Genomic DNA, 19,226 nt, shown 5'->3' with positions numbered 1-19,226 from the left:
ATCACTTATTTGCACTGTAGTGTCCAGGAAGTGGACCTCTTGTGTGGACTGGTCTAGGCTGAGGTTGATGGTGGGGTGGAAATTGTTGAAATCCAGGTGGAATTCTTCAAGGGCCTGCTTCCTGTGGGTCCATATGATGAAGATGCCATCAATGTAGCATAAGTAGAGGAAGGGTGGTAGGGGACTGAGGAAGCGTTGTTCTTCTTTGAGTAGTGTCCCTATGGGTGCTCCACTTTAGGTGTCTGTGTGCCCCTATACCTCTAATGGGAGATTTTTGGCAGCAGTGTCCCATTGAGCCCCGCATGTGCTCTCCCTCCCTCGTGGTCTGCCTGGAGGCTATTTAGCACTGCATGGGCGAACCCCCCTCACTTCCTTCTCTCGAGCAGTTGTTCCTTCCTTATCTGTGTCATTAGCATAAGTAGTGTTGTTTTGTTTATCTTTGTTCTCCCTAAAAGTACTCAGGCTTATTTTATTTTATTTTATTCCTTTGGTTTAAAAAGAAAAGAGAAAAAGGAAAAGAACTTCACTTTCCTTCCCTGTCTGGGGGCCTTCTCCCCCCCCCCGCCGGCATCTAATAGACTCATAATTTTCTTTTTCAGTTAACAAAAAAAAAAAAAAAGGAAAGATGCTGTTCTTCTGCATATTCCTCCCTGCTAGAGGATGACAACCCCCTGCCCAGGGGCTTGCCTGGCTCTCTCTGCTCCAAGCGGTGCCTCTTCTTCCAGGAGTCAGTTCCTGTAATGGCCAGACACTCACTGTGCCTGGGAGACCCTCACAGAAGTGCTTTACCTGCCACACTGAAAACTAAAGGCTCACAGGAGCTGGGAGCAGAAGTAAAAATTCCTCCCTATAGAGAAAACACTTCAGTCTGCAGGGGACTCTGGTGGGTGTTGACCCCGGATCATCCCCGGAGCCTTCGCTTTCAAAAGGGGTCGAGTGGTGAAGGGGGGGGGAAGTCACCAGCAGACTCCCACTGGAAAGGCTCTTCCGAGCAACTGGCCAGCCAGAGGGGTGTTCCCCAGTGTGGCCATCTCAGTACCGACCCCCAAGTAGCTGGCCAGCCAGTGGGACTCCCTGGAGCAGCCACTTCGGTAGGACAATACCAGCAGAGGAACCTCCTGCTGTGAACTCAGCTGCCTTACTGTTCTGCACTGAAGCTCTGGAAGCTGAAACCTGAGAAGGGGCTTCCTGCTGTGAGCTCTGCCCTGCTTTAAGCTCTGCTCTCCACAGACAAGGGGCTTTTGTAAGCTCTGTGCTGCTCTGAGCTCTACTCTGGGCAACTAGTACACGGAGAGGGGATAGTTACTGTACCATCTCTAAAAGAGCGACACAGAGAAGTCCTGCTGTTGGCTCTGCTTCGGCACCCAGACACCAGAGGCTTCCACCTTCATGCTCTGAGGGGATGGTACCATCCCCTAAGGAGAGGGCACGGTTACCATACCATCTCTAAAAGAGTGGCATAGAGAAACCCTTTGGTTCCAGATGCAACAAAACTCCCATCTAGGAAGTGTTCTGCACCTTCCCAGCCATTGATACCGACTACAGACACTCCTCTGGGGTTCCGGATGAGCCCATGGTAACACAGGTGCTCTGATACTCTGGAGGCCTGTGGCCTCAGTACCAGGGAGAGAGAATTTCCATACCAAATCTTTTTTTTTTTTTTTTTTTTTTTTTTTTTAAAGTGGCACCAACAAACTTTTTGTACTGGGCAAAACTTTCATTTAGGGAGTGCTCTGCCCAACTATCAATACTGACAATGTACCATGGACCCTCCTCTGAGGTACCAAATGAACCCATGGTACTACATGACCTCTGATACCCTGGAGACCTGATGATTGGGGAAGAACCACAATCCCCATTACTTGGTACCAGTACCCCAGTATCGAGCACATCCCGGCACTCAGAATTGCTCTTAGCACTGGGCTGTATACTGCCAATACCCCAGTCAGTGGCACCCTTACCCACTGACGAATCTGACACTGGCCAGGAGGAGATCATTCCCTGGCCCCTCAAGGTGGCCCACCACCACACTACAAGGGTCATCCATCTTCCATCATGCCAACCGCCCATGCCTGCCTTCCTGCCTCTCCCTCCAAAGGCCATATTGTAACTCTTTTTGGGTATATACACACACACATGGTGCCACTGTCTCCGGTGTCTCTCAGGAACAGTCTACCAGATGGTTTGCTATAGCCTGGCACCTGAGCCAGGACAGGAGAAAGCCTTTTCAGAACAGGAAAGAAGGGGGAAGGGGGGAAAAAAAACCTGAAGAGGAAGCTACCTCTTCAGCAACTTCGCCTCATCTCTCCTAGACGAGATTGTGCTGCCCACACCTCATCAGTAGGTGAAGATTTAAGAACTTTCTGAATCTTACCAAGAGGGTGGCAGACGAGCTGCAGATTCCCTTACAGGAGGTGGCAGATACACATCACAAGTTGGTGGAAATTCTGCATACTACCTTCTCATCTAGAACTGTCCTCCCAATTAATGATTCTAGATACTACCAAAATCAGCCTCCATCGCACCAACCCGCAACAGAGCGTAAACAAAAACAACCCTACATCTCTACCCAAAGAAGCAGACTTTGTTTTCAACATCCGCAACCCAACTCCATCATTGTGGATGTGGTTAATGCATGAAGCAAGCAACATAATGCCAAGTCAACTCATATGATCAGGCTTCTCAAGATGGCATGTTCGTCAACAACATTACTGTTTAGAGTCATAAATTACCAAACTGTCATGGCCAAAAACAATTGTGTTAGTCTTGGGAAACCCAGAATGTTTCTGAAACATTACTGGAAACACAAAAAGAACAGATTCAGACCATTCTTAGAGAAGGTCAGTTAATAGCCAGACTCTGTCCTAGAGACACCACTGGATGTAGCTGTTACAGCTGCCCGCCCAGTCTCCATGACAGTGGTACTGAGGTGGGTTGTGGGTTTTATTTTTGTTTGTTTGTTTGTTTTTGTTTGTTCACTACACCTCTCTAGATTGCCCAAAGAACTACAGACGTCCAATTTGAAGGGCCAAACTCTTTGCGGAGAAAATGGATTTTTCTCTCCACATCCTAAAGGATTCTTGGACTGCACTACACTCTTTAGGAATCTACACTGTAGAACAGAAGAGAAGATATACCTCTCAACCACACCACAGATCACAATCTTCTCAATACTCACTGTCTCTGTGCTGTTATTAGCCACAGTGTAAGAGGCCCAGGGCTCAAAAGTGAAAACAGTCTGCACCGCAGTCCATGACCTCTCAAACTGCCTCTTATAAGCACTTTGAGCTGGTCGGGGGCCTGAACAATGATACCTTACAGCATCAGCTGCATCTATACACCTGTCATGCCACTCAGAAGTCACCTTACCTTACTTCTCAGCAGTTAGGACCAGCTCTAGAGGAAAGATTGAATTCTAGCCCTGAACCTACAGGGTGCTTACTTCCATATCTCAATACAGCCATCGTACAGGAGATTTCCTACTGCTTCCCTTTGGGGCAGGATCATTATAGGTACAGACTGCTCCACACAGGGTATTCTCCAAGATTCACTCCATTGTAGTGGCACACTAACCCCGGTACAGTGACTGGACTTTATCAGCACCAACCTGATGCAGTACAACTGAGAGCACTCCTCTCACTATCCACATTCAACACTCTGGAACATGTGTCTCCCTAATATGCTGGGGAGCTCACCTATACAACAACAAAGTTCAGGACAAATGGCCTCCCACAGAAATGACATTCCATATCACTCTTTTGGGGCTAAGGGCTGTCAGGAGTGCCTGTGCACAAACTCTGCCTTTCATCAAAAACAGCACACAAAATTTATGATGGCCTTAATGTGACCTGTATATTTTGTATAAACTGCCAAGGAGCTGCCTATCTCCTTCCCTCTGCAAGACAGCATTCAAACTTTGGAACTGATGCACCCATCACAATGTGCTCATCTCAGCTGTCTGTCTACAAGGGATACAGAACAGGATAACCAACAGTCTCAGTTGGAATTTTCTCATGAGAGTGAGTTTATACTGAATTCAGAGATGCTTCAAGATATAGCCACCCTTTGGGGAACCTGGCCTATGGATCTCTTCGCTACTTATCAGAACAAGAAAGGTCCTTGTTACTGCTCCAGGGCCGGCTTGGGGAAACATTCACTGGCAGTTTCCCTCATCTTCCCGACGGACAGGGCCCACTTGTAAGTCTTTTCCCAGTTTCCTACCCTATCCAAGATTCTGTTGAAAATTCAACAAAACAAAGCGAGAGTTACTGTGATTGCCCCTCTTGACTAGGACAAGTCTGGCTCCCTTACCTGACGCAGCTGGCAATATGCTCTCCTATTCCTCTGACGTCAGCCCATTCCTCCCTCGCTCTTTCAAAACAATAGGCTGACCCTTCACCCCAACCCATGGGTCCTCTGCCTCCAGGCTTGAATCTTTCTTTGTTCCAAGGCTTAGAAGCAGAATGCTCTGACAAGCTGAAACACGTGTTGCAACACAACCACAAGTTGACCACTCCACATACCTGTCTACAAAGTGGAAATGACTCCAGGTTTGTACCATTTCAAAGGGACAGACCTGACCTCATCTTTCCTCCCTTTGATTTTGCACTACGTTTTAAACTCTCTCAGCTCCCTTAAGATACATTTCATAGCGAAAATGGCTTCCCACTTGGAGTTTGCTCAACAACTAATGTGTAGATTCTTTAAGGGCATTGGGTGTCTCTCTTCCCCCATGTGACACTATCTGCTCCAGCCTGGGACTTTAATCTAGTTCTGGGCTTGGACTAGACCTCCCTCTGAGTCCAAGACTTACAAGTGGGCCCTGTCCATCGGGAAGATGAGGGCAGCTGCCAGTGAATGTTTCCCCAAGCTGTCCCTGGAGCAGTAACAAGGACCTTTCTTGTTCTGATAAGTAGTGAAGAGATCCGTAGGCCAGGTTCCCCAAAGGGTGGCTATATCTTGAAGCACCTCTGAATTCAGTATACACTCACTGTCATGAGAAAATTCCAACTGAAACTGTTGGTTATCCTGTTCTGTATCCCTTGTAGACAGATAGCTGAGATGAGCACATTGTGATGGGTGCATCAATTCCAAAGTTTGAATGCTGTCTTGCAGAGGGAAGGAGATCTGGCAGCTCCTTGGCAGTTTATACAAAACATACAGGTCCCATTACAAAGTTCAGGACAAATAGCCTTCCACAGAAATGACCTTCCATATCACTCTTTTTTGGGGCTAAGGGCTGTCAGGAGTGCCTGTGCACAAACTCTGCCTTTCATCAAAAACAGCACACACAGTTTATGATGGCCTTAATGTGACCTGTATGTTTTGTATAAACTGCCAAGGAGCTGCCAGATCTCCTTCTCTCTGCAAGACAGCATTCATACTTTGGAACTGATGCACCCATCACAATGTGCTCATCTCAGCTGTCTACAAGGGATACAGAACAGGATAACCAACAGTCTCAGTTGGAATTTTCTCATGACAGTGAGTGTACACTGAATTCAGAGGTGCTTCAAGATTAGTTCATCAGGACAATGCCCCTTCCTGTAGTTGCACGCTATCACTCCATTGCTCTCTCTGGTCTGCTGCCCCTCTCTCACTCCAGGAACTGCAGCGTTCTCTTCATGACCCAGCCCTCCAGCCAGGTCACTCAGTGCTGCCGCCCCCCCCCCTTTCTGGGGTATAGTTCTTCAAAGGCACAGTGACCCAGGTAGTCTTCCAGTTCATTGTCCCACCAGTGCTCCTTCCCAGGGGGTAGGTGAACCCAGGCTCGCCCTCTATTCCAGGTTCCAGCCCAGGGACCCTCAAACCAGTAGTTCTGGGCTTTGCTCTCTCAGTCCTCACTGCTCCTGCCCTGGACTGCTTCCTACTCTTCTGATATACTCTCTGAGTATATCAGCTCCAACTTCCTCTTCCTAGGGTGTGACTGCAGCCTTTCCCAGCAGTCGCCCCTGTGTGTTGCCAGCTTCCTTGTTTTATAGGCCCTATCACTTTGTGCCCAGCTGAACCTGCCTGCAATCAATCCTCTACTCCCTGGTTCTCCTTCCAGGCCTCTGGAATTAATAGGCCTATCTGGCCATCTTAAGCCCTTTCAGTCCACCCCATCACATGGATTATTGGTTTTACCTGAAACAGCTAGGGCTTGCCATTAGTTCCATCCAGGTCCACTGAAGCAGCTATTTCAGCTTTCTACCCTTAATGCATCTTCCCTTTCAATCCTTGGCTACTTGTTCATTTCTCCATCTCTCAGTGAAAGTAGCCACCTCAGTGGCAATCACCTCAGCCAGGAGAGTGGATGAATTACAAGCTCTAGTGTCTGACCTTCTGTATTCAGTCCTCTACAAGGATGAGGTAAACTTACCCTCTCATCTGAAATTTCTCATCAAAGTGGTCTCTCACTTCCACATCAATCAGACATTATATTTATTAACTTCTTTCCCTAAGTCTCATGCTCATAAGGATAAGAAGACGCCACCCATTAGATTTTAAGAGAGGGTTAGCATTTTACTTGGAGAGAACTAACCCATTTAGATCCTCCCAATTGTCTGTGACAGTTCCAGACAGTATGAAGGGCCTTCTGGTCTCTTCTCAGTTTTTAATTTTGTCATGGATCTCATTTTGTATACATTTGTGCTATGACATGGCCAATGTAACTCCACCAAGTAGGGTAATGGCTCATTCAACCATATCGCATGCTGCCTCTGCAGTCTTTCTAGCCTGTGTGCCTATATTCTGGTTATTTGCAGAGCTGTAACTTGTCTTCAGTGTATGCAGGATGGCATAATGAGAGGCAAATGTAATAATATAGTGATGATGCCAGATTTGGGCTGCTTGTCTTTCCATTATTCTTCTGGTAGACTCTAATGCCACCTCGAGATTGAACTGCTTGTTAGTTACTTGAAGTGGAATGACATGTGAAATCACCTGTTCTATTACTATTTTTCTGTGTTGTATGTTGATTCCGTAACCCCCCCTTCTTTCCCTCTTTATCAGAGTCTATCTAATAAGAAAGAACTGAGGGGGGTTGGAGATGGCTCTGCCCTTATACTATCATGCAGCAGCACAAGGCAGCAGAGAGGGTGTGCACTGCCCCAACGGATACCACTGAGGAAAAAATCTCCGACACCAGTGCACTTGGCATGCACACACCTGAAGTGGAATGGACATGTGCAACACATCTTGCAAAACAACAGTTACAGAACATGTTAGTAAACCTTTCCCCCCTACAAATAGTGGAGATTTAGCTCTATTGACTTGCATAGCTGCTTTTGGGCTGGCATAAAAAGCACTAATCCATTTAAGAAGTAGGGCCAATATCCATATGGGACTAGATATTAAATAGGTAGTTCCTCTCTAGTCTAACAAAAAGCTTTCTATACACCAATTGATAATAAAAAATGTGTGGGTTTTTTATTTGGCACTAGGAGTCATTCCAAGGATATATGGATATTATATCCATTATATTTCCATTTGTCTATCTTTAATGAATGCAGTTTGATCTGGGTTTATATAAACGGAGAACATGGGCTGCAGTTGGCTAGCTAGTATTTTTGCTAAAATCTTTATAATGATTCAGAAGTGAAATGGACCTAATAAGAGTTGCATATATAATTTTAAAAAATAACTAACAAGATGACTTGCCACATAATTAATTGCCGGTAGATTTGATATAGTTTGGAAATAACTTGACCTGATTGTTTTAATTAGGCAACAGTTATGATTACTGCAAACAGATTGTTTGGAATTATTTCCTATCTTTTGAATTAAGATCAACTATCATATAAAAATTTCTTCTTTATTGTAGAAAGCATGCCCAGGTTTTACTACTGTTTCAGTCAATAGTCTGCTAAAGCATGTGTGTGTGTGTACACATAAGTCCTTACTCTTTGAATACAATTTTTAAACTCTTGATATGGATGATAGTGATAGTTGGTGTCTGCTATAATTGCTCTCTTTGGCCTAGATCAGAGGTGGGCAAACTATGGCCCGCGGGACCGTCCTGCCACATCCAGCCTGTGGGACTGTCCTTGAGCTCCTCGCCAGGGAGGCTAACCCCCAGCCCCTCCCCTGCTGTCCCCTGTCACCATGCCGTCAAAGCTGCATGGTGTAATGTAGGAATGTGCTACTTACAGAGCACCAGGACTGGCAGCCATAAGTAGCACATTCCTATGGGGACCAATTTAATACAGTACACCTGTGTAGGGAAGGCTGTGCCTCCCGACACAGCCTGACCCACACCCTTATCCACCCCTTCCCACTTCCTGACTGCCCCCCTCAGAACTCCTGACCCATCCAACCCCCCCATGCTCCTTGTCCCCTGACTGCCCCGACCCCTATCCACAGCCCCGCCCCCAACAGGCCCCACAGGTCTCCCATGCCTATGCAACTGCCCCCTGTTCCTGGGACCTCCCTGCCCCTTATCCAATGCTCCCACTCCCCACCCCCTTACCATGCTGCTCAGAGCACCAGGACCGCAGCCGTAAGTAGTACACCATAAGTAGCGCATTCATACAAGGAGCAATTTAATACACTACACCTGTTCCTCCGTACAGTTTCAGAATCCTGATGTGGTCCTCAGGCCAAAAAGTTTGCTCACCCTGGCCTAGATGATTAAAATGGTCCCTTCTGGCCTTAGAATCTATGAATTGTGTGATGAGCCTTTGTATAATCTAAAGTATCTGGTGTCTCATTCATGACTATTTGGTTTGGAGCATGCCACCTGTTTACTGGCATTTGATTTGGGTATATTTGACTGATACCAGTGAAAAAATTTAAATTAGAAAACATTGTAGACTGCACGGCCAACTATTTAAGAACACAAAAAAAGTTTAGCTTTTAAAATTATGTACAGACAGATGCCATTTTATAATATAATTCTGTGTAAAATTACTGATTAATGAACAGATTTCAGTGATTGCAAAAATGCTGTTTACAAGGAATTCCAAAGTAAAGGTATGTTGCAAAACTTATTTACAGAAATAGGTATGGAAAGTTGCCAAAGGTTTGACATCTGTTTTCATTAAATTAGAAATATTTTGTACAATTCTGAGTGAAAGTTAGCCGCTCCTATATTCTTGAAGGAAAGATTGCTACTTCAGAATTCTTATTTGAATACCCTTTTAAAATGTGAGAAATATGTTTTATAGTTTTTTTTTTCTTATTCCTGTAGTCAAGTATACATTTAAATACCAAATTTATATATTTAGTAGCAAATTGTGTAGTGGCTTTCCCCCTCCAGCTGTAGTGGTCTGATTTGCTTTCCAGAGGTTTAAGAATGCCTTTTAGTATGCGATTTACATATTTCTTCTTCCTTTCAGGGCAGAGCGTGGATCAGAGTTGCACTTATGGAAAAACATTTGTCGGAATATATTTCTGCAGCTCTAAGAGACTTCAAAACAACCAGGTCTTAAAGTCCTTTTATTTGCTTAATGCTAAATTTCAAAATGTTGCTTCGGCAAAAGATCAGGGTTTGGGAATGAACTTGGTACTTGATCTATATAAGAATAAGAAGTAAATAGCAGAAATAGTGTGTTTAGTTTGTGTGAGGGGTATCCGTTGCTGCCCTTGCAGACTGACCTAGAGGCCTATATTTATATGTTAGCATTGGCATAATTGGAAACTCGTATATTCCTCTCTGATGATAAGTTTGGCTTTTTTTTTTTTTTTTAAATGGACATTTTGGAGAGGATCAGTGAGATAGGAAACTAAACTTTGGAAGAGGGGTTGGTGCTTGTTGCCTACATAAAGGTAGAAAATTAAACATTGGTCTGAGGTGTTCTTCTCAAGATAGAGGAAGTGCCATTAGATTAAAAAGACTTCAGAAACACAGTGGAAGAAGTATTAAATTTGTCCCAATTATTATGGAAAATTTCCCCAGGGATAACTTGTGGGGGGGAAGGAAGAGACTTCTGGTAAAGTACTTTAGAAAGGACAGAGGAAAATGTTAGAATTATTGCACGCCAGTGCTGGTTACAGCTGTGAAGTACTGTTGTAAAATGTAATAACTTTGGTTATATTTGATAATATACCAACTATATAGTTTTTATATAATAAATATCAAGTACCAAGTTCATTCCCATAATACAAGAGAAGACAATAGTGGCTAGGAAATCTAATATGAGCTTGTAGTATGATAGATATGGTATCAAAATAAGTTGCTGCTGTTTTGGGTTGCTCTTGCAGGGGCTTCATCTCATAGAGCAGAGTGGTCTCTGTATATAGAGCTGAGACCGCCCCTATAATAATGCGAGTATCAGGCCTCACGATATCAGAGAGACTTAAATAGACTGGAGAATATTCAAAGAACAGCAACAAAATTGAGTAAGGGAAAATAATTTCACTTGCCATATTTTGTTCTTCTGTAACATTTTTTGTCCATGGATCTCAAAGTGCTTTACAGATCTTAAATTGCACCAGCATGAGGTAGATGATATTCCCATTTTACAGATGAATGAACTGAGCCTTCCAGTCACATGCTCTTTGCTTAAAATTATAAGCACATATCCGGTATACTTACATCTTGAAGTGTGTGAGAAATTCTGAAAGCACTTAAGCATGACTTTTTTTTTTAATAAAACTCTTGTTTTATTAATTTTTTTCTTCTGAAGAATTTTGTTCTCAAAAAAGTCCTCTTAAGCGGTCACTTCTTGTTCATGTCCAGTAGTTTAACTTGCTAGGTAATAGATAACAATTATTATGATTAGCTGGCTGTTTCACTAGTTTAGCTTTTAGAAAACAAACCTTTTTCACCATTCATTTGGAATGAAAGGAAGTTCCCAATAACCTTGAAATGTATACAGAGTCTATGTTTCAGTAGATCTTTTAAGATTAAATTAATGGTTGTTATACATTCAACTTATGAAATTACTTCTATTAATGTTGAACTTTTGGCACTGGAAGTTTAGATTTCCAGTTTCTTAGCACTAAAGCAAAACATTTGGGGTTCCTGATCCACAAGCAGCAGAGGACTAAACCAGTGATTTCCTGTGTGTTGCTATAGAGTTAACTGAATTGTCATATAAATTTATGTATAATTATATCAATATCAGTTGAATTATCATTTAGAGATTTATTTCATTAATTATTTTTTAATAGAGATGGCCAAAATTTTCAAACATGAGTGCCTAAAGTTAGGCACCTAAATAAATGGCCTAACTTTTAGGGTGCTGAACATCTGCTGGTGCTATTAACTTCAGTTGGAGATGGATGTGGTTAGCCCCTTTTGAAAATCAGGCCATTTATTTAAGTGCTAAAATGTGGATTTTGGAGTCTTACCTTAGGCCCCAGCCTTTCAGTGATCTTTCATGCATGATGTGAGAGTCTTTCCCTCAGGAAGGGAAAGGCTTCAGCAGTAGGGAGGCAGTGGGACACTATGCTGCTAAAAATAGGATTGTAGATTGCTAATATAGTCAACTGTTGAAAGTTAAATCTGAATAGTTGGTCTTAAATTTGACTTTAAGTACAATTAAGAAATATAGATGAAAAAGGCTTTCTACAGTGGCATCAATTGTCATTCTTTCAGTGGGCATGACACACATTCTCAGTCACAAGTAAAACTCCAATTGTGTGTCCCTCTTTCTTTTTGGGGGGCAGGGAGTTGGTTTTTGGCTTATCCTTTTCTACAGTTATTTCTCAAGGGCATTAAATAGACTCATAATACATTAATTAACATATATCTAGTTATTTTGTTTGGCACTGTCTGGATTTTATACATTTTAAAATAGTTTTATTATTATGGAGCACTTCCCTGCCCCCCCCTTGAATTTATTGCTTTATAGTGATCTCTTTCTTTGCTTTACCAGAAGTGAAATATGAATGCCATCTGGGCATCCAGTGGCTGTTTTCATTTATTTGGATTTAAAAAGTCTTTTACAAAATTTAATAACTTGAATAGTCAATGTGATAGCTAAATTATTATTTAGAACAGAGATTGGTGCTCGTTTCTGGGGACGTGTGTGTGTGTGTGTGTGTGTGTGGGTGAGGTGAAAACTATTTTGTTTCTTGCAGGAGATTTTATGAAGATGGAGCAATTGTCCTGGGAGAGGAAGCAAATATGCTTGCTGGCATGCTGTTGGGACTCAATGCTATTGACTTCAGGTATTCAGTCTGTCTGTCAGGATATATACTAAACTATAGTATAAAAACTATAGTATAGTATAAAAAAACTTTTTTTTTTAAGATCATTTATAGATTCTTGAACCTTAAACCAGTTTTCAGTGTAGTGAAAGATGTCTTTTTTTATATACTGTGCCTAGCACAATGGGGCCCTAATTTGATTGGAGCCCGCATATGCTGCTATAATAAAAATAAATAATATCCTTCATGAAAGAGAATATCAACTGTGCTCCAACATGGATTTTGGCTTGTGTATACATGGTTCTTCATTTCTTTCTTCTTCTGTCTCAGTTTATTAAGGCAACCAAAACACACACTTCTGTGTGTCCTAGTCTAAACTTCAACTTATGATCATGGCTTCAGTTGCTGATATTTTGATGCATTAAGAGAGACCACTTTTGCATCACATCCATTATTCTTCAGTTCTTTTCCTTCTGTACTGACTAAAAATGTTGTTCACATAACAAAGTGTTCCTTCATTAACATGAGAATGATTGATTAATTTTTGACATCTGTCAAAATTTGTCAGTTGCATGAGTACTTCGGAATTGCAGCTCAAATTTCAGAGAAAACACTGATTTAAGTGACTAAAAGGATTCTTTTTAATGTTATACTATTTTAAGTTTGTCCGTTCTAGCATACTGTAGTTGATCTTAAAACAAATATTTGCTTTAAATGTTCAGAAATGTGTCAAAGTGCTTCAGCTACTGTATACTATAGCAGGATCTGCAGTAAGGAGTATAGTTAAGGTAGTGGCACTAACGGTTCCATTCTAGCTTCCTGTTTATCTTCGAGTGTCCTCTGCATATTCCCATTCTTGGGTTGTGCCAGTTGGTTCTACTGTCTAGGCTGCACCTGTTCTAAGCAGTACCTGTGCTCACACACCCTCTAAAATGTTATGAAGGCAAGGCTATAATGTGGCATCTGTTCTCCAGTTCCTTCCAACCGCAGCATTAGACAAAAGTGAACCTCTCCATATCTCTTGGATCCGGAGCTTTTCTCATCTATAGTACCATTACATAGGTAGGTATTTTAGAGTTAATGTTAGATACTTAATCTCAGACACTCTGTTTCCTTCCCCAGACCTAAAGCAGAGTTCTGTGTAGCTCAAAAGGTTGTGCCTTCCACCAACAGAAGTTGGTTCAATAAAAGTTGTTACCTCATCTATCTTGTCTTTCTCATACTTAATACTGTTAGTAGAGTTAGAATTTTTAATCTCTCTCTGTTCTAACTATGATAGTGGAGCCAAAAATCAGAGGAGCAGTCTTCAAAAGATGCGCTTTGTGTCCAGAAGTATTTCCAGCATCAAACGTTAATGTAAGATACCTTACATGTCTTGGTGAAAGGCACACTCCACCCAGAAGCTCCATCTGCTGTACATTTACTCCAAGAATGCGTCCAGACCAGACAGAATGGACCACGGGAACTCTTACTACTTCTTTGAGTAGTGTCCCTATGGGTACTCCACTTTAGATGCATTCGCACTCCCTGCACCTCAGATTGGAGATTTTAGGTAGCAGTGTCTGTCCAGAGTATGCCTGGCTCTCCCGGGTTTAACTGTTGCCTCTCCTGCCATGAAGCAATCCTGGTCCATGACAGAAATTTCTGCTGCTTTTGCTGTCTTGGGGAGTCACATGTGCCTCAGAAGTGTACTTTCTGCTTAAATTAAAATCAAGAGCCAGAAAGAACCATGAGCTAAAACTCCAGCTGCTAATGGTGGAAAGTTCAATCCGACCAGCCTTCCCCTTCACCACGTACAGTGGTCCCAAATGAGGCCCATTCCATTGACTTCCTCTGCTCAGTATTCCCCTGCAGCTTTGAAGAGGAAATATTTGGCTTCCCTCAAAAAGACTAAAAAAAAAAAGTGGGCTTCAGGTCCACTGGATAGATAATCTATCACAGAGATGATCCCTGACAAGGTCTACCTCCTTGGCACTCACCAATGTCTGACTCTGTGCCTACAAGGCTGCAGGCTCCTCAGGTATCAGCACCTCCAGCAAGCCTAGGGACTCTGAGAGTTCAGGCTCCAGAAGATTGGTACCATTGTATGAATGGAGTGGTAGAGAGAAAACAAGCTCCTCTAAATCAGTACTATCACAGGCCTCTACAGCCCCAGTATTGAATTCTTCGGCTCTGCAGAAGACCGGCTCAGCAACTGTGTGTCATTCAATCTCATCAGTTCAAGGCTCTCCATTCCACTATCAGAGAGTGAGCTAGCCTGAGGCCTCTGCAGAAGCAGCTTAACACTGAGAGACACGACATATCCAATTGGTATGGACATCCTTGGTTGCCCCACCCATCCCCTTTGCACTACCTCAGTGGCCTTACTGGGACTCCTGGGTAGCCTAGAGACACCAATTCTTGAGGGCCCATTGTCTTCTCCTATCCCTATGAGAAACACTATCTTCAATAGTTTCTCTGTCTAGACCTCATGATCTGCAAGAGGAGAGCTTTGAGAAACAGGGAGTGAGACTAGAGATTACTTCTGCAACCAATATCTCTTCATCTTCTCCTGATAAAGCCATTATGCCTCCTTTAAAAATTCCGCTGGAAGAGGTTAAAGAGTCACAGCACAAGCTGCTCGACATCCTGTACATGCCCACATTGCACTTCCCATTAATGAGGCCTTGCTGGACCCAGCAAAAATTATATGGTAGACACCAGCCACAATACCTCCCACATTCAAGAGAGCAGACAAAACATACTATGTTCTCTCTGACGACTTGGACTTTTTATTTTCACACTCATCCCTGAACTCCCTTCTTGACGCTGTACATGAATGTGGCAGATAGCACCAAGCTAAATCGATACCCTGTCACAAGGACTTGAAACATCTTGAGTTATCTGGACTAAAATCATATTCATCGGTGACCCTACAATTTAGGATCGCCAATTACCAAGCTCTTGTGGCAAAGTACAGTCATGTCAATTATTTTCAGCCTGAACACTTTCATTGAACATCTTCCAGCTGATCAGAGGGAACAATTTCAGGCAATCATTGCTGAAGGTCAACTTCTCGTAAGGACATCTTTCAGGCCTCTCTAGACGTCGCTGCACAGCCGCCTGCTCTATCTCCATAGCAGTGGTCATGCAAAGGGCTTCTTGGCTTCACCTTTCCAGCTTTCCAAGGGAAGTCCAATTTACTGTGGAAGACCTTACATTTGAGGGATTAAAGATATTTGCAGAGAACATGGTTGAATCCCTTCACACTAAAAGATTCTAGAGCCACTCTGCACTCACTGGTAATTTACATGCCTGCACACAAAAAGAAGTTATAGTAAATCCAAGACAGCACAGAGATCCTAGCCTACTCAATTTCCTCCTCCGCAAGGCATTATGAACCCCAATGAAAAAGACGAAGTTGGCAAAAGAGGAGACCAGCTGCTCCACAAACATCAACATTACAGCCATCTATGTCTAACCACCAATTTTGACATGTTGATTGAGGCTCTGCTTTACTACCTCCATTTTTATTTGCTGCAGCAACCCAAACATCTCTCCTGCTTCAGCAACCACTTTGCTTTTTATGTCAAAACTTGGGAACATATAGCTATGGACAGATGGGTGTTGAAAATCATCTCCATAGGATATTCGATCTATTTTACCTCCTTTCCCCCGTCTAACCCCCCCCATCCCTTTTCAGGAACCTTTCTCATGAGCTCGTTTTATGTCAGGAAACAGACTTTCTCCTGAAGCTAGTGCTATAGAGCCAGTTCCCACTGAACACAGAGGGAAGGGATTCTACTCCAAGTACTTCCTGATATTGAAAAAGAATGGCAGTTGGAGATCCATTCTAGATCTAAGATCATTCAGAACATTTTGTAAAGGTATAACACTTCAAAAAGGTTACTCTCACAGCAATAATTCTATCTTTGGACCAAACAGACTGATTTTCTGCTTTTTGACCTACAAGATGCTTACTTTCATATTGCAATCCACCCATCTCACAGAAGGTTTCTACAATTCACTCTTGGATAAAATCACTTTCAATACAAAGTGCTCCCATTCAGACTATCATCCACACCCAAAGAGTTGTCAAAAGTCCTTTCTGTGGTAGCGGAGCACCTTCACAAACAAGGAATTATGATATTTAAATGATTGCCCGCTCAAAGCATGCTCCTTCAATGACTCTTTGAGGGCTACACAAGACCATGGAATTATTCCTCCAGCTGGGACTCCAATTAAATATCCAAAAGTCCACATTAATTCCAGTACAACCTCTGGAATTCACGGAGCCTATCCAGCTGCAGTGGCAGCCCAAGCTTTCCTTCCCTCACAAAGTCTTGACAATCCAGGCCAGTCCTCAGACTTCAGCCAGAAACTGTCTCCAGCTACTGGGACACTTGGCAGCAAGACTCCACATGTGCTGCCTTAAAGGGTGGCTCAGAACTGTATACGTGCCAAGCAAGCACAGCTTAAACAAGCCTCTCTTCATTCCCTTGACAGTCAAAAAGTCCTTTGACCACTGGAAAGGCCCTCAGTGTCACTCAACCACCCCAACCATTAATATTGACAATAGATGTATTCCTATTGGGATGGGGAGTCCATCGGGCAAATAGTCAAGGCAAGTGATCCCCACATGAATTCATGCTACATATCCGCTTGCTAGAATTCAGAGCAGTCAAGAATGCCTGTACACATTTTCTACCACTGATCAGAGGCAAGCATATAAAATTCATGATAGACAACTGTGATGGGTTGGATCACAGAAACCTCCTTGGGGCTGCCAACTGATGTGCCAAGACTGCATCTGCCCCTGCTTTCCCTGCCTTCCCAGCTTGGCACTTCAGCGCCCTGCCTGGTTTGAGCCAGACCCACTAGTCTGCTGCAAACCCAGACCCAGATCTGACCACGTCCCCTAACAGCTGTAGGCTTAAATTGAAAGCAGCTTAAGAAGTGTACCTGTCTTTAATACTCGGATGCTCAACTCCCAATGGGGTCCAAACCCTAAATAAATCTGTTTTACCTTGTATAAAGTTTATACAGGGTAAACTCATAAATTGTTCCCCCTCTATAACACTAATAGAGAGAGATGCACAGCTGTTTGCCCCTCTTCTTCCCCCCCCCCCCGGTATTAATACATACTCTGGGTTAATTAATAAGTAAAAAGCTTCGGCACAAAGGGAAGGTGATCTTAATCCTCCGTGGCAGTTCATGTAAAATATACACGAGATGATGTTGTGACGGTGCCCCCTGTAAGGCTTTATGGAAATATGTCATATACATGTTCATAAGCATGATTGCACCTGGAAGAGGAGCCAGAGAGCAGGGATTGACTAATTAGACACTAGGCTCAGCTGGGAAGGGACAGGCAGAGCCTATGTACACCAGGAAGCTGACAACAGAAGGTGGCTTCAGGAAAGCAGGCTGCTGTCAGCCCTGGGAGGAGGGAGGTGTGTTGGGACTATAGAAAGTAGTCCACAGTTGCTTCCTGGAAAGAGGGAGTTTGGAGGCTGGAAAACCCAAAATGGGAGGAAGCCAGGAAGGTAGGAGAAAGCTCGGGAATAGCAGAAAGGAATAACAGTGCAGGCTTTGGCTGCTAACCAGAAGGTCCCTGAGGTGGAACCTGGAGTAAAGGGTGAGCTCGGGGTCCTTTACCAGCCTCTCGGGATGTGGCAAATACCAGGCAGAGGACAGTGGACTGCCTTGGATTATTCGATCTGGGAAAAACTTTGTTACATACCCTGGAAGGGGGAGCCATGTAGTGGCCTGGCCAGAGGCCTGAGTCATGAAGAGGAGGCTGCAGTTCCTGGAGTGAGAGCGGTCTGTAGGATGAGAGGACGCTGGGAGAGACCTGGCCAGAGCTAATCCCCAGGATGGCCAGCAGGAGGTGCCACTAGCAGTGGGTGGATCCCATGACAGGTGCATTTGCCACCACATCAGCAGCTTACCTCCCAGGCATACAAAACGCTCTCAGCAGGCATTTCTCCCAGCATCACAAATGGGAAATAGAACCCTCCATTTTCCAAAACATACATCAGGGGTGGGCAAACTATGGCCCCCGGGCCTAAGCTGGCCCATGAGCTGCACCACGTGGCTTGGCCCTGCTCCAGCTAGAGCGCTGGGTCGGGGGCTGTACCATGCGGCTCGGCCCCATTCCGGCCAGGGCACTAAGTCGGGGCTGCACCATGTGGCTCAGCTCCACTCCGGTGCTCCGGCCAGGGCGCTGGGTCAGGGGCCGCACCATGTGGTTCCCAGAAGCCATGCCATGGCCCCACTCCAGCTCCTATGTACTCAAATGGGTGCTGCAGGGGCGGTGCCTGCAGATGGGGGAGTGTACAGAGCTGCCTGGCTGTGCCTCTGCATAGGAACCGGAGAAGGGACATGCCGTTGCTTCCGGGAGCCACTTGAAGTAAGCGTCGCTTGAAGCCTGCACCCCCTGAGCCTCTCCCCATGCCCCAACCCTCTGCCCCAGCCCTGATCCCTCTCCCATTCTCCAAACCCCTTGATCCCAGCCCAGAGCACCCTCCTGCACCCCAAACCTCTCATCCCCAGCTCCACGCCAGAGCCCGCACCTCCTCCCGCACCGCAATTCCAATTTTGTGAGCCTGCCATACAATTGCCATGGCCTGCCATACAATTTCTATTCCCTGATGTGGCCCTCAGGCCAAAAAGTTTGCCCACCCCTGGCATATATCTATGTTGGGGAGTCCCAAAGATACTACTTCGCCATAGCTAGAAAAAAGTGCTCCCAATTCTGCTCCAGGGCCAGTGTGGGTCATCATTCTCTTGACAATGGCTTTCTTTTACAATGGAACACATGTTTGTTGTATTTTTTTCCACCAATTCCTCTAATAGCCAAAGTCCTGATAAAATAAAGAGCCAGAGTTATACTTATAGCTCCCATGTGGCCAAGACAAACATGGTTTCCATGCCTTAGCAACTGATGATTTGCCAACCAATCACTCTCCAGCCTGTTCCTCATCTCCTCTCTCAGGGTGTTGTTGAGGTCCATCTCCCCAATCTACAGGCTCTCTGGCTCAAGGCATGACTCCTTGATGGTTTGAAAGCTTGGAAATTACCTGCTCTGAGGATGTAAAGCTGGTGCTGTTACATAGCAGGAAACAAACTATTCATCGCACATGTATTCAAAAGTAGAAGAGATTCCAACT

At 44.2% G+C, this 19,226-nt stretch overlaps 1 protein-coding gene and 1 long non-coding RNA gene across 6 annotated transcripts in view; one reads left to right on the top strand and one right to left on the bottom strand.

The window, feature by feature from the left end:
* The window catches only part of RUNDC3B (RUN domain containing 3B), a 153,684-nt gene that overhangs the window by 54,465 nt on the left and 79,993 nt on the right, over positions 1 to 19,226 (top strand). For all 5 annotated transcript variants that reach the window (XM_038391275.2, XM_043509376.1, XM_038391273.2 and 2 more), the window contains exons 4-5: positions 9,318 to 9,403; positions 12,007 to 12,096. In XM_038391275.2, the coding sequence (XP_038247203.1) occupies positions 9,318 to 9,403; positions 12,007 to 12,096 (176 nt within the window). The remainder of the gene's footprint in view (positions 1 to 9,317; positions 9,404 to 12,006; positions 12,097 to 19,226) is intronic.
* LOC122459012 lies at positions 1,872 to 19,050 on the bottom strand. Its single transcript, XR_006279420.1, has 3 exons — positions 19,021 to 19,050; positions 13,181 to 13,188; positions 1,872 to 2,047 (listed from the first exon to the last, which is right to left on the bottom strand). It is a non-coding gene; the product is annotated as an uncharacterized LOC122459012 (long non-coding RNA).

The sequence above is a fragment of the Dermochelys coriacea genome, chromosome 2 (assembly GCF_009764565.3).
Source record: "Dermochelys coriacea isolate rDerCor1 chromosome 2, rDerCor1.pri.v4, whole genome shotgun sequence".
NCBI lineage: Eukaryota > Metazoa > Chordata > Testudines > Dermochelyidae > Dermochelys > Dermochelys coriacea.
This window is presented reverse-complemented; position numbering and strand designations above follow the sequence as displayed.